General features: G+C 48.2%; 1 protein-coding gene across 6 annotated transcripts in view; it reads left to right on the top strand.

Moving 5' to 3' along the window:
- Positions 1–6,368: 6,368 nt before the first annotated feature.
- Positions 6,369–13,882, top strand: part of astn1 (astrotactin 1) — a 99,489-nt gene continuing 91,975 nt past the window's right edge. For all 6 annotated transcript variants that reach the window (XM_086128897.1, XM_086128898.1, XM_086128900.1 and 3 more), the window contains exon 1: positions 6,369–6,867. In XM_086128897.1, coding sequence (XP_085985023.1) covers positions 6,384–6,867 — 484 coding nt within the window. In that variant the 5' untranslated portion in view covers positions 6,369–6,383. The remainder of the gene's footprint in view (positions 6,868–13,882) is intronic.

Here is a 13,882-nt window from a genome sequence, read left to right on the forward strand (position 1 = left end):
CTCCGATGAAGGCTGAAGCGACAGCCAGAAAGGAGTTTTTCCTCTCCCCCCATAAAAGAAAGACCATTGTCAGAGGGAAAAAAAAGAAGCCTTAAACCTAATTGAACCACAAGCAGACAAGATGAGCAAAAATCTTCCTCTGAATGGTTCATTTCCATACTGTCTCCTTCACCGAGGTCTTTCTTCACTGATAGGATGTGCCCGTGCATCGGAGGTGATGACTCATTCATATACAACCGAGGTCACCAACCTTTTGGGAAAGTGGGAACTGATTATTGCAAAGCGTGAGCAGTTTTAGACCCACTTCTGGACATGAGATTCTGCATATTCTCAGCAAATATTTGATGCTAGCGAAAAGACATCTTGAAAGAAAGAAATCGATCTTTAAACACTGGGAATGGAAGAAATGTGGAAATTAATGTCAAATGAGATGAGGCTGATAGTCTCTCCAGTTTTGCGCTTTTTCTATTTTGACCGCACGGTTCTTCAGAGACACAGAGAAATGTTTTCTTGCCTTTGTTTACAAGAGGGCATTTTGCTATTTTCGGATGAGGAAAACAAACGGACTTGACAGAGAAGCCTTTCCCACATCTCGATCAAAATGCAAACGCTGCGGGCGCGGAGTTAAGTGCCGGTCATGTGAGGAGTCGGCGAGAGTGCAATCACATCCCGCGCCGGTTAGATATGGACATTGTGGACACGCCTGGCCTTCCGTGCCCGGAGATGCTCAATCTCCATCATCAGCGCGCAACACAGGGGCTTCAAGTACACACTCGCAATTCTGGAAATGGACCCGCGTGAAAGGGCAATTTTGCAGTTAACTCTCCTGTGTTGACTTCCATGTGGAACACATCAGCGGTGGGCACACTCACACTGGGGACGTTCCACCTCGGGCATCGTTCCCCCCCCCCCCCCCACCCCCATTCCTCCCACACGGCGCTGCACTCGTTCCCCCTTCGGACGGTTTTCCCGGGCCGTCATTTCAGAGTACAAACCGGTCGTAGCGCAGCTTTCCTGGTCCGGCCACTCATTTGAAAATGTTCTACGATGCAGAAACCAACTCGGAATCTTCATGACTGGCATGTTGCTCGTGCTCATGCCTGAGCAATTGTGGGGGGGCGCCGGGGGCCCGGAAGCTACATTGCGCTTTAGCCTAGATCGGCAAGCGAGCACGTTTTAAGGCATACGAAAGCCTGGGAGTGAATGCACTGTGTGCATGCAGTTTTTCGCGGTTAATGGGGACCAGAAGAGCCCCCCCGACCCCGTGAAACGTGAACCCCTGCCATAGGAATTTTTGTGTATGTGTATGTGGGTACCAACTTACGTCTCAATGATATATTTATAGATATATTAGAGAGATTGATTGAATATCTGTGATTTTCGAAGGGCACCACATCACAAACCGACATCAATGTGTAAACGTGTCAAGGACATCAGCTGATAGCTCGATTTGTAACTCTCGCGTTCAGTCTTTTATTCACTTGAACCAGAAAAACAGATCCGCTTTTACGAGATGCAATTCAAGATTGAAAACCGACCTGACGAAAATAATTGTCATATTTCTCCTCGGCAGGAAATGTTCCTGCCTGCGGTCCCCCGGTCGGATGATTGAAAAGCAAAAAACAACAATGTTAAATGGTGGAATTTTGGTCCCGTTCGAGGACCTCTTCACTCTCTTTGGTTTCCCATCATGTGCAATAAAGCACCTCAATGTCAGACCAGCTCGGCAAAGACAATTAAGGTGCGTAAATATGCAAATATGGTCACGGCAGCTCAACGTGAGGAAGAGCATCAGGACGTTTTCTGCCCCGGTTTGGCTAATCCCCAAGACGGCTCCAAATTAGAAAGCTTAATGACAAGCAATAACGCGCAGATGGTCAACCTCTGGCGGGCACACGCGCCCCTCCGATCCCGCCCAGGCGCCTCGCGGCGTCGCTCTTCTTCTTGCCAACTCCGCACATGCACTCAAGCGCACGGGCGAGTCTCGGGACGCGCAGATAAGGCCCTGCCAACGGGCGAGCTTTGCGTCCGCGTGTGCGACTTTGCGCGCCTGCCTTTTCAGGTCGTTGTCGGCCGTCTGAGGTAATCTGTCCCATGAGGCTTTGCGGCAGATGATGGCCATCCGTCTTCCGAAGCCGGCGTCCACAAACACTCCCGACGGCCGCCTCTCACCAGACTGGGCAACGCAAGGAAAAAAGAAAGGCTTGAGGCGTAGGCGTCGGCGAAACCGTTTTGGGCAGAAACGGAGGCGCGGGGGGAGGGGGGCGGAGGTTTTGGCTGATTTCCCACAGCCGTTAGTTCCTCGTGGCGACAGCGTGCGTTCCTCCAATTCGCTCCTTGTTACATTTTGCAAATGTAATCATCTTCTCCCCAAGCATTGATTGATTGTGTGCTGCCGTCGAAGCGAGCTGCCGACATTTTCGATCTGCGTGCACGCAGAAATCGAGGGCGGATTGAATCGAGGAAGGGTGACGACAAATATTTGATGAGTAAATTAAAGGTGGATCATAATCTGGAATTTGCTTTTGACGTGAGGGAGTTGCAGCCGAGGCGATGACAGTTTACAATCCTCATACACTTCTTCGTCTTGCACCTGCAAGAGTTGATCCACTGATTCGATCGGTTTGAGCTCGACGACTCACCATCTCATTGGCAGTTCAACCCACTTGTGAGCGAATGCAGAAGCCCTCCTTGGAAACAAATCTGTTCAATCCCAACGACATCCGCTTCGAGAACAATGATCATTAAGTGTCATGAGTTCAACTACCTGATTGTCGGAAACAATGACGGAGCAACTGTCACGACATTGCAATGGAACTGCGTCCAAAAGTGCTCCGGCTGAAAAAATATGTCACTAAATACAAACATACCGTCGAACGCGTGCGAGATGTAAACGTGATCCTTTAATCCCGCTTCTTCCCGACGGATTGGAAGTCAAGATAAGTCACTTGTGATGACTGACGTAAAGTGCATCTCAAGCGTTGGGTTTTTTTTCGATGCTGGATTTAACGGTGATTATTATCGAGGGATTTGATTGTGCCCCGGTCTAAATCCGGCCGAATGCCAGGGAGTGATGAGAGAAATACTCCCGTTTGGCTTTTCACCGATTTTGTATTAGAGTCACCACTGAAAATTGGAAAAGACACTTCAGTTGCCAAAACAAAGCGCTTCCGTTTCAAGATTCAGAATCCCCTGCAAAAAAAAAAGATCTTTTTTCCCAATAAATGTTGTGATTCTTTTCATCATTTATTCGTATCTTTGGATATAGCGAAAAGTTCGACACTTCGCCCTCTCTTCTCCCTGTTGCGGGCCGCTGAAAAATGGATGGCGGGTCACAAATGGCCCCCGGGCCATCGTTTGGACTCCACTGCAGTCAACATTTCCACGCATCCTCCAAAGTCAATTTTTTTTTCCTGTTCCCATGAAACGGCTTTGCGCAATTCGGACCCGTTGAAGGCGCGGCACGTCATGCGACTGAAGAGGCTCCAGCGGTCGTCGCCGTGGGGCGACTGAAGCCAATCGAAGGTCCAAGAGCATGACGACAAAGGCCTTTGGGAGGCCGTCATCGACTTTGCAGCCCACGCCGGAGGCCGGGAAGCCGAAGAGCTGAAAAGATGAATCTGCCGGGTCCTGATCACGGAACAAAATCTTCCAGCGGGTCCAGGCCGAGCCAGTTTGGCAACAGGAAGACTGTGAAGATGAAACAGGGAGATCTTTCTCTTGATCGAGCCCCTCGCTCTGCCCTCCCCCGCCAGCCCCGCACCTGCTCGTCTCACAACCCCTGATATGTGCTCTTTTCTTCTACAATCTCTGTCTCTCAACTTTCACTGAGTGTCTTTCTTCTGCCACCCCCTCCCTCCCCCCGCCCCCCGCAGCTCGTCCCCTTTTTCCCCGCTTTTGATTATCGGCAACGACCCAGAACTCATGCGAGTGAATCTACCGGAATTTCATCTCAATCTCTCTCAGGCAATCGCGTTCACATGGGAGCACCGACTTGCAATCTCCTCCGTGCATTTGCTCGCCGGTTTTCATCTCTCTGCTCACGCCCCGACGTCGACATTCTCTCTCTCTCGAATCTCTTTGATCAAAATCATTCGGATTGAGCTTTATCCCTCGTCTGGACTCGAGCCGCTTGCTCATCTTAATTGCATTGCTGTCATTGCTTACCGGGGCCAAAACAATGCCACCGTGAAATTTGGAGTCGCAATGTTTTTTTTCACTCGGTTATGGACATTGGAAACTAAGCGGGAAGGTAACAAGTGAGGTTTTGTATTTTGAAACTGCGCTGTTGATCAAACGGGAGCTCCGACCGAAAAATCGCTTGAAGCATTCGTTGATCGTCGATGCCACCCAAGAAGCTAGCAGCGATGCGGTCGGATGTTTCCGCATCGCATCCTTTTTCAGCCAACGTAGCGGCGAGCTCCGAACTTTGAGGCGTATGCACTAACGACTGGGTCCTTCGATTTATTCCGCATCACGCCCAGCGGAAATGGCTGCGCAACCAACAACGATGGTGGCTCACGCCAATAACACAAGCGACCAAATGAAAAACCACACGAATAACTCGATACAGTAAAACTGAAAAGAACCAAACATTGCCTGCAACACGGTATGGGAGGAGCAAAGGTGAAGTTGCCTTCGGTCTCTGACATGACAGGCGCAACACACAAGCACTTTCCATCAACTCAACGTGTAATAACTTTACACTGGACAAAACGTAAATTAAATAACAATACAAAAAGCAACGTGGACTCGGAACGAATCACGGAACTAATTAGGCACACCACGCAATAGAAAAAGGCAAACAACGTGAAAGATTCTTCTCAAATTACAAATGAACGCGGACCAATCGCGTGACGCGATTTACCATGGCGACTTTGTCGTAGCTCTGCCTGCAGTTACGGAAGCTGCTGCAGGCAATAAACTTCATGTAGCACTCCGTTACACTGAATCGGACCTCCACACGGCCCGATTAATTTTAAGGCCCCTCGGATCTTCACATCGCCCACTGTTTTGACTTTGCCAGGGTAATACGAGGTTGCTGGAAAATCCTCAATGCATCGCAGCCTTGGCAAACTCCCTCATTGTCCGGGCTAATGCGTCGCGCACCAGATGTTGAGCTTAAATGCTTTTTCTGAATAGAGCGGAGGCCTTGCTATCGGGAATTTGTGTCGGGAAACATCACGCGGTCTCGCACAATCTGGCACAATTAATCGGCTCCAGTTTTGAGCACAACCTGAGAAAAAGCAGAGTCTGACGGAGCACTTTGAATTTCACAGTGCCCGAAAATAGCTTTTCAAACTGGAGATACAAACATACTGCACACTTTATTTGCGCACAAAAAGTGACTCGAAGCAAAGGCTGCCGGTCAAAACTCAACATTGTGATGGTCTTCGTCAAGTTTGAAAGCTCCCGTTATATTTTGGGAGCGGTCATCAACTTGAGGTCGCCGTGGTCCACGGACTGTCAAGTTTTCTAGACTTGACGTCCGTGTCCCCACACGAAAGCCGGGGCTGGAATCAAACCCGGTACCTCTGCACTGTGAAGTCGACGTGCTAACCACTCGCCCACCGGGCCGCCTACCTAGGTTTCTTTTTTTTTTTTTTTTCATGAAAATGAGAAAAGGAGCACAGCATCACGTAGTGTGTGTCACGCAACGATAATAGATTAAACCATGACACATCTGGCGGCACGGCGGCGGACTGGTGAGCACGAGTCAGCCTCACAGCACAGAGGCGCAGGCTCCGACTGCGGCCTTCTTCCGGTGTGGAGTTTACATATTCTCCCCGTGCCTGAGTGGCTTTTCTCCAGGTACTCTGCATTCCTCCCACGTTCGAGAAAACCCGCACGGCAGGTTAATGGAACACTTAAAATTGTCCCGCGGTGTGAGTGTGAGTGCGGATGGTTGTTCGTGTATGCGTGTCGGGGTGTCGTGGTGAGGTAAGGTGGTGCCAAGCTATTTCCAGATTTGAAAACAAATCATAGGATCTTGAAAAGAATTCTAAAATGTAGAAGGAGCCAGTCAAGAGGCGGGCAGCGGCATTCTGGACCACCTGGAGACGCGTGATGGGAGGATTGGCTGACTCCAAAGTCAAGGGCAGGACAGTATTCCAGCCGAGATGCGACAAAGGGCATGAAGGACTGTTTCAAAGTGCTCACCAGAGAAAGGAGAGGCACGACTTGAGCCAGCTGCCGTAGATGAAAGAAGCTGAATTGGACAACGCCACCAATTGAAACTGTAACTGTATTGGCATACAGCCCTAAGGTGAATAGTTAGTTAGGCTTTTATTCAGCCATTTTGACACTTAAATTCATCAATTCCAATTCCACAACACATTTGCCCCTCGGCGCCCGTGTTCAGTGGATTGCTACGCGACCATGTGATGGAAAGGGAGCGTGAGAGAAAAAAAGAAAAAAAAAGAGGCACTCGTTTCATTGAGCCCGAGAGCCCGCCGTCGCATCCGAGCCCCTCACTCAGTCTCCTCCGCCAGGCTCAGCCTCCGACTCGAGCAGCCTCCGTCAAAAGCTACAAGGAGGGGAGGGAAAATCAAGCATCGGCCATGGCACCTGCGAAGCCGGGGCCGAGCCCGCTCCCGCCACTGCTGCTCGCGGGGCTCTTTCTGGCAGTCCTGACGGGAAACGCGCGGTGTCTTCACGGCGACGAGGACCAGAACCAGGACACCGAATGCAAGACGAAGAGCGTTACCGTCTCGGCGCTGCCCTTTTTAAGGGAAAACGACTTGAGCATCATGCACAGCCCGTCGGCCTCCGAGCCCAAGCTTCTCTTCTCGGTTCGAAACGATTTCCCGGGAGACGTCGTGGTGGTGGACGACTTAGAAAACACCGAGCTTCCATTTTTCGTCCTCGGTAAGTTCTGGCAGCGTATTGCGCGGAGCCCGGCGGCTGCTCGCGGTGTGGATTGAAGCTTCGATGTAGCATCTTAGCACCGGTCTTAGCTTTGGCCCGCTAACGACAAGAATCACCACCATTGAGAAAAGAAGACGACACGGATAATGAACATAATAGGCCGCCGCGTCACGACTCGAACAAGCTGTTCGTGGTCGGGAAGAAGCACCCCCCCCCAAAAAAAAACCCCACACATATATACAGGTATATCATAGCCCGTTTATGTCAATGACAGCCAATCTAATATCTCAGTGTGAATACATTGTTCATTTCAATGACTCGCCTATTGTGTCTTGTTGACACGTTGGCGTGTTTTGTTGACTTCACACGCGCTTCAGTAAGCTAGCGTTCGTGAAAGGGTTCCGGGTTCGGGTGTGAGTACTTTCTATTTCACAGCTCTAATCAACGGCGATATTCCCCCTCTTTGTTGTTGATGCGAGGACGGAAACCGAAAGACGAAAAGTTCGCCTGGCGCAAGTTTGCTGGCTGCTGTCCATGGTGCTGATATCATTTGCCGCCAGCAGCAGTGTCATGCGTTCCACTCAGAAACACAAACTTGATCTTTGCTTCTGTGGCTTTGTATTGTGTTGTTCTCGAATAGAGTATCAAAACATTTTTCAGTGTTTGGACAAAAACGGTGCCATTTTGATTCCCAATGCACACTGGACAAGCATGAGTGCATGCAAGTGCGTGACAACAAGCCAGAATCAAAAGTCAACTCATCTCAACTCAACTGTATTTAGAGAGCATTTTCAAACATCCATCGCTGTATACAAAGTGCTGTACAAGGAGCAAATACCACGCATGCAACAATATACGATGAAACAATAAATGAATAACGAAGACAGTAGAAAGTACAGAAACAGTAAAACTAAGATCAAGTCTCTGTCATGCTGAGTCAAAAGCCAAAGAATGCAAATGCGTTTTGAGACGAGTTTTAAAGATGGACAGCGAGGGTGCTTCCCGAATGCTCAGCGGGAGGTCATTCCAAAGAGAGGGAGCGGCAACGGGAAAAGGCTCGGTCCCCTCTCAGCCTATGCTTAGTTCTCGGCACCTCAAATAACGTCTGGTCCGCAGACCCGAGGCACCGGGCAGGTGTGTAGGGGCGGGGGAGCTCAGAGAGGTAAGGCGGCGCCAGGCCATTCAAGATTTGAAAACAAATAAGAGGATCTTCAAAGAACTCTAATTGACCCGAACATAAGATAAGAAAACCTTTATATGTCCCACAGTGGGGAAATTTGCAAACATCAACGAAATTGACAAATTAAACCAGAACCTGACACAGGCAGACGGAGGCAAAAGTGCCTCAAGACATTTTCACAAGAATATGGATGTATATGTCACGGATTGACACGTAAACTGGATTCAATGATGGCGGAAGTGTCGCAACAGCACATTGCTTCTCGGGGTCGCGTCTGTCAGAGCGACGAAGAAAATCAAAGGCACGGGGGTGGTGACCGGTGAGTCGCATCTCGTTCATGAACAATTCTCTTTGACCATTTCCCTTTTGTTTTTCTTGTACTGCTGCGCAGTGTGCTCCAGTAGTACCCCAGAATTTTTCTGAGCCCACGTTGTTTTCTGTGTCGCTGACAAAGTGGCGCTTTGTCACCTGAAACTTGCTGCGCTTTGAGTTGATTAGCAACTGCTCAAGTTTGTTGCCGAGATCGTGTCCGAGAGGGAACGTGGCTTCGGCATCGCTGCCGCCATACTGTGTTGCAGGTCATGTCGGTCTCTTGTCAATTTTGCTCTGTCTTGTTGTGCACGTCGTTGGCTTTTCCTTGTTTCGACTGTATGAGGGGCGCGAGCCTGCCACTCACGGCGGCCGCCATTCATTCGCCCCACGACGCATCGGGGGTGCGTTCAATGACGCTTGGTAAACGAGAGTAGTTTTTCTCTTACGACGCGAGTCGTGGCAAATAATGGATTATTTGGATTGTTCTCATTTCTGCCAGACTACTTGAGTTAACAACACCATACGATCACACGTTGTATATTTTGTTATCTTATTTGATTCCAAACAATATTTTGTTCGTTAGGCAGAGCTACGAGGAAAGCACTTGGAATATTGCCTCTTGGAGTGTTCAATGAACCTAACTACACGTTTTTGGACAGTGAGAGGAGACTGTAATGTCCGCATTGCATCCCCAAAAGGACAGGCAAAGTCATAAACGACCGAAGTCGACATTCAAAGCCCTTGCCTGTGACAGAAGACAGGCAGCGTGAGATCAGTTCCCTCTCAGTGACGATGTGGGTGTGAATGGTCCTTGGTCTCGCTATGTGCCCCGCGACCAGTTCAGGGTGTAGTTTGCCTTCTGCCCAGAGTCAGCTGGGATAGGCTCCAGCAACTCCCCGAGGGCCTGTTCAGGATAAGCGCTGTTGAATAGATTCTTTGGCCGTCATGGTGGACGAACGGTTGGCACGTCCGCCTCACAGTGCGGAGGTGCAAGGATTGATTCCTGGCCTTCCTGTGTGGAGTTTGCATGTTCTGCCCGTGCCCGTGTGACTTTCCTCCTGTTTCCTCCCTCGTTCGAGAAAACATGAATGGCAGGTTAATGGAACGCTCGAATAGCTTGTTAATGCTGAATCTTATTGGAGGTATTGCCGTTAGCATTGACTACATTCTACAAATAGAATGTGCATAACGTACAAATTTGTGATGTCCTCCGAGGTACGCCGGGTTCGACTGTCATATGAAAACAGAGTCATAAATAAGCAAACTATTGCGATGAATAAAATGGATGATACATTTTGCCATGACTTTTCGCGAGATAGGCAATGTTTAGCCATGGTTGAAAAAAAAATCCATTCATGTGAGCCTCCGTAGCAAACTGCATAGGATTTCTTTTTTTTTTTTTTTTTTTGGTTCAGGCATAATCGAAGCATCGGGAAAACCAAGTTTTGAGGACAAAGCTAATCCAGTGAGTGATTCCCAACCTTTATTGAGCCAAGGCACATTTTCAAGTTCAAAAAAATCGCGCGCCACGCCACCAAACAAAATTGTCAGAAAAAGAAGATACGCATGTCAATGTCATACTTTTTGCCATCTAATAGAACATCATTTAGCTGTTCTTTCTGTCACTCTAAATTATCACAAAGAGATGGACAAAGATACATTTTGTTTTTAGGAATAAATATTTGTCTCACCAACAAAGTCAAATGCGATCATTTCACGCCGCACGCCGTTGGCATGCTCACGGCACTCTAATGTGCCCCGGCACAATGGTTGGGTGTCACTGAGCTAAGCAAACAAATACATGAAGCGACTGTATCGATTGATGAACACATTGAAAGGCACAATGGTGTGTCTGCCTCAATTTTGCCTCCTGGATTTGCTTTTCGAAAATGGAGCCGCTGCCCCCGTGTTTTTTTATTCGGCCGCCTACCTCCAGATGATCAAATCGACGCGAAAGCGTAATCTGTATGCATGCTCACAGAGGCCAGCGGTACAGGCAAGGAGCTGGACAAACAGTCTGACACGGACCGAAAAAAAAAAAAAAGTACATTCTGACCTTTAAGATTACAATCTCGTAATTTATGGCACAGCATGAATACGCTGCCTTTGAGAGTTTAAAAAGTAAATAAGAGGGGGGATTGAAGAATCTCATTATGTTGCGCGCACGCCAGTGTAGAGTTGAAAAATGGAGGAAACGATGGCCATGTCGGTAGGCTCATTTCTAAGATGCATGCGGCAACATTCCCCACGTTGAAAGCAGTCTAGCGCTCGGTTGGTTTCTCCCTGTGTAATGCCCTTCTTTCATCGGGCCGCAAAAGGCAATATGTCTTCATTTTCGACTGTCATCCCGGACTGGCCTCGATCTGTCAACTCGCCAACCTTGGGGAGAGGTGCGACTGACGAGCATCCGTTCAAAGGCAATGCGGGGCCACGGCCCATCGTTGCTTGGCTGGCTTGATTTTCTTTGAATCTGCCCATCCATATGCAGACGCACGCACAGAAATCACTTCAGACCCCGCGCTCCCGCCCACCGGTTTGGTTTTATCTGGCCTCGAGGAAGGAGCGATTCATTGTGCAGGTGTACGGGCCGGGCAAATTGGTGGCGTTGTCAAATCCCGCTTCTTTCATTTCGGGCAGCTGGCTCAAGTCAAGCCTCGCCTTTCTCTGGTAAGCAACGGTCGTACGTGCCTTGGTCACATCCCGGCTGGATTACTGTCGTGCATTTTACTTTGGCGTCAGCCGATCCTCCATTAAGCGTCTCCAGTTGGTCCAGAATACCGCTGCAAAATACCGGCTGCTCAATACTCTATTGATTTGTCGACAATAAATTGAGCACAATATTGAAGTGAGAATGATGTACTCATTTGTTTTTCAAATACACTTTTGGATCAGCTGAGAGGACAAAGTCTTCATCAAGTAGCCCAGAGGAAATATTTTTGATGCTGAATGGAGTCTTGAATGTCGTATTTAACCCTCATATTATGTTGAAAAAAATCACATTGATTATGTTGTGGGTCATTTTGACCCGTACTGTAAAAATCCACACAAAATAGTCAAAAAACAGGTTACACCAGTAACAACTTTGTTTAAAGTTGACATGCGATTTGGTTTATGCCGTCTCATTTACATATTCCAGTCCAGCCAGGAATTATGATTCCCCCCCCCCCCCTCCCACGTGTTGATCGTGCCAGCTTGAAGTTTGCAACGCGCCTACAGCAATATATCGGTCTCCCTTCGGCAACTTCTGACCTTGTTGTGTCAATCTTGCGTTCCGAATCGGGCAGCGCTGAAACTAGGGCATGTATGTACTTGCTTGCTTTCTTTCTGTCTTTCTTTTTTTTGGGGGAGGGGGGTTGTTTAATCCAACAAAGATCTTGTATCTTTGTCATGGTCTTGGTTCGAGGGTGACAGATGGCCATTTTCATCTGTTCTTTTTATATCGTGGCCTCTGCCGAGCCTGGCATACACTTTGTCTCAAGAAAACCTTGACATGGCTTGACTTATGAAAGCAGATGAAATGCTCCAAAAGCATTGAAATGCAACTCGTCACAGACTGTCAACATGACATCTGTTTAACTTGTTGGTGCTGCGGCACCATGTTGTTTGCAGAGTCTCCACATCGACCTTGAAAAAGTAATACGCCGACTTCACTGATGATTTGATTTTTAAGGTCGCTAAGTTAGGTTACAAGTTACTTGATTACTACATTCAGTGGATGCCAACAATCTGGTTTACCATGAAAATGAAAACCGCTTATGCCAATATGTTATTGGAAGTAGTTTTTTTTTTTAATGGTAAAGGATCAAGTTGTTGTTTTTTTAAATTCCGGAAATAAAGACGGATATTTTGAACAACTGTTTGTCTTTTCAGATTTCACTGTCCCTCCGTCCTTATTCATAAAATAATGGTCCTCCGTCCTTGTCCTTTTAAAGTGCTCCCGTCCCGACAGTTCAACAGTCTGTCTGTCCTCCCCTCCCCCGCCCCCCACCACCACGATCGCTGAAATGAACTTTTTGGCCGTCGAAAACATGCATAGATTGCACGACCTATTACCGTCACGATCCTGGTTTATGTTGCTCGGTGTTGGAGCCACGATTTTTTTCACAGCAAGCCTCTTCTCTATTCGGTTCGACTCTGTGAGGCACTTGCGAGCAGTAAACAGAAGAAGTATACCACAGCTATAAAAGCTCTCTCAAACGTTGATTCGCCCTGCCTTTATCTCATTTGGTACGTCATGAAGACTTCCACTATGCTCCACATACATTTGTGGGATCACAAATGCACAGTATATGGCTTGTGCAGCTTCAGGAATTGGAAAGTAGGTATGAAGATTTTTATTTATTTATTTTTTTTTTTATGATGAATATTTTCTTGAATTCAATGGCAAGACTGGCCTCGGGGTGCAACATGGGCAGTGGCAGGCAGCCCAACCCTACTTAAATATTGATGTGAGCAAGAATGTTAAACTTGTGCCAGTTTTGCTGCCGTGAGGATCCTTTCGACAGTAAATCAAGCGGGCTGTAAGAAGAGAATCAAGAAAACAGTCATTAGCGGTCATTTTGGAGGGCAGGGGTGCTCCAACATGGAATTCAGGTACCGCACGATAAATGCGTGGCGGTCGACCATGAAAATGTCTCAGACTAGACATCTTCCGGTGTCGTTTGTTTGTTTTTCACACGTCTCTTTTCAAACTCGGATTGAGTGATGGACACTGTGACGTTTACCCATAACTAGGGTGACAAAATTGTCCATCCAAATTCTTTCTGCCTCGGCTCCAAAGCCGTCGACGATCATCTTTCAATCTGGGGGGCCTCCAACTCTGCCGTGATTTGGTTGCCAGTACGGATGATGGTCGAAATCTTCAAACTGTGCTTCATGTATACATGAAATAGCTTTGGTCCCAGCACGGAACCCAGAGGAACACCGCAAACAACGTCAAGGTCTTCTGATGTATATTGCTCCACTTTAACATCTCGTGCGCTTCCCATAAGGTCACTATATGAACGGTCCCCTGCAGTCTCTGCACATAGGGGTGTGATTGCCATTTGTGTCCTCAATTTGCCACCCCAGTTGTCATTGTTTCTGTGAGATGGACAAACCTCCTCCGTTTGGATGTGCCACGTGCTCTAACAGATGCTCTCTGCTTGGCCCAGACGGACGACCTGTCTTCTTCGGTCAAGCTGAGGAATTGCATTTTTTCACCCCCCCCCCTTTTCAAATTTGCACTTTCTCCTCCAGCGGCCTGCACTGGAGCAAGGCCTTCCTCTCCCCCACTGTCAGGAGTTTGGTATTTAAGGGAGAACGTATCCTTTTGGGTCAAGAGACAAACTCACCTTCTCAAGTCAGGCCACGTACTGCAAACTCAAACGTGGCTGAAGGCAGGCAGAATGACTTTGCTCCATCTAATTATCAGCTAACATAGGAAGGCACTTCCAAGTCCCTACGGAGCTCTGAGAATATGACACCATGTCCCAGCATTCTTTCTGGACATTCCGCCAGCCAGCGCTGGCTGCAATTAAACCC

This window comes from Hippocampus guttulatus, chromosome 14 (genome assembly GCF_054856545.1).
Source record: "Hippocampus guttulatus isolate MCC_2025c chromosome 14, RoL_Hgut_1.0, whole genome shotgun sequence".
NCBI classification, from domain to species: domain Eukaryota; kingdom Metazoa; phylum Chordata; class Actinopteri; order Syngnathiformes; family Syngnathidae; genus Hippocampus; species Hippocampus guttulatus.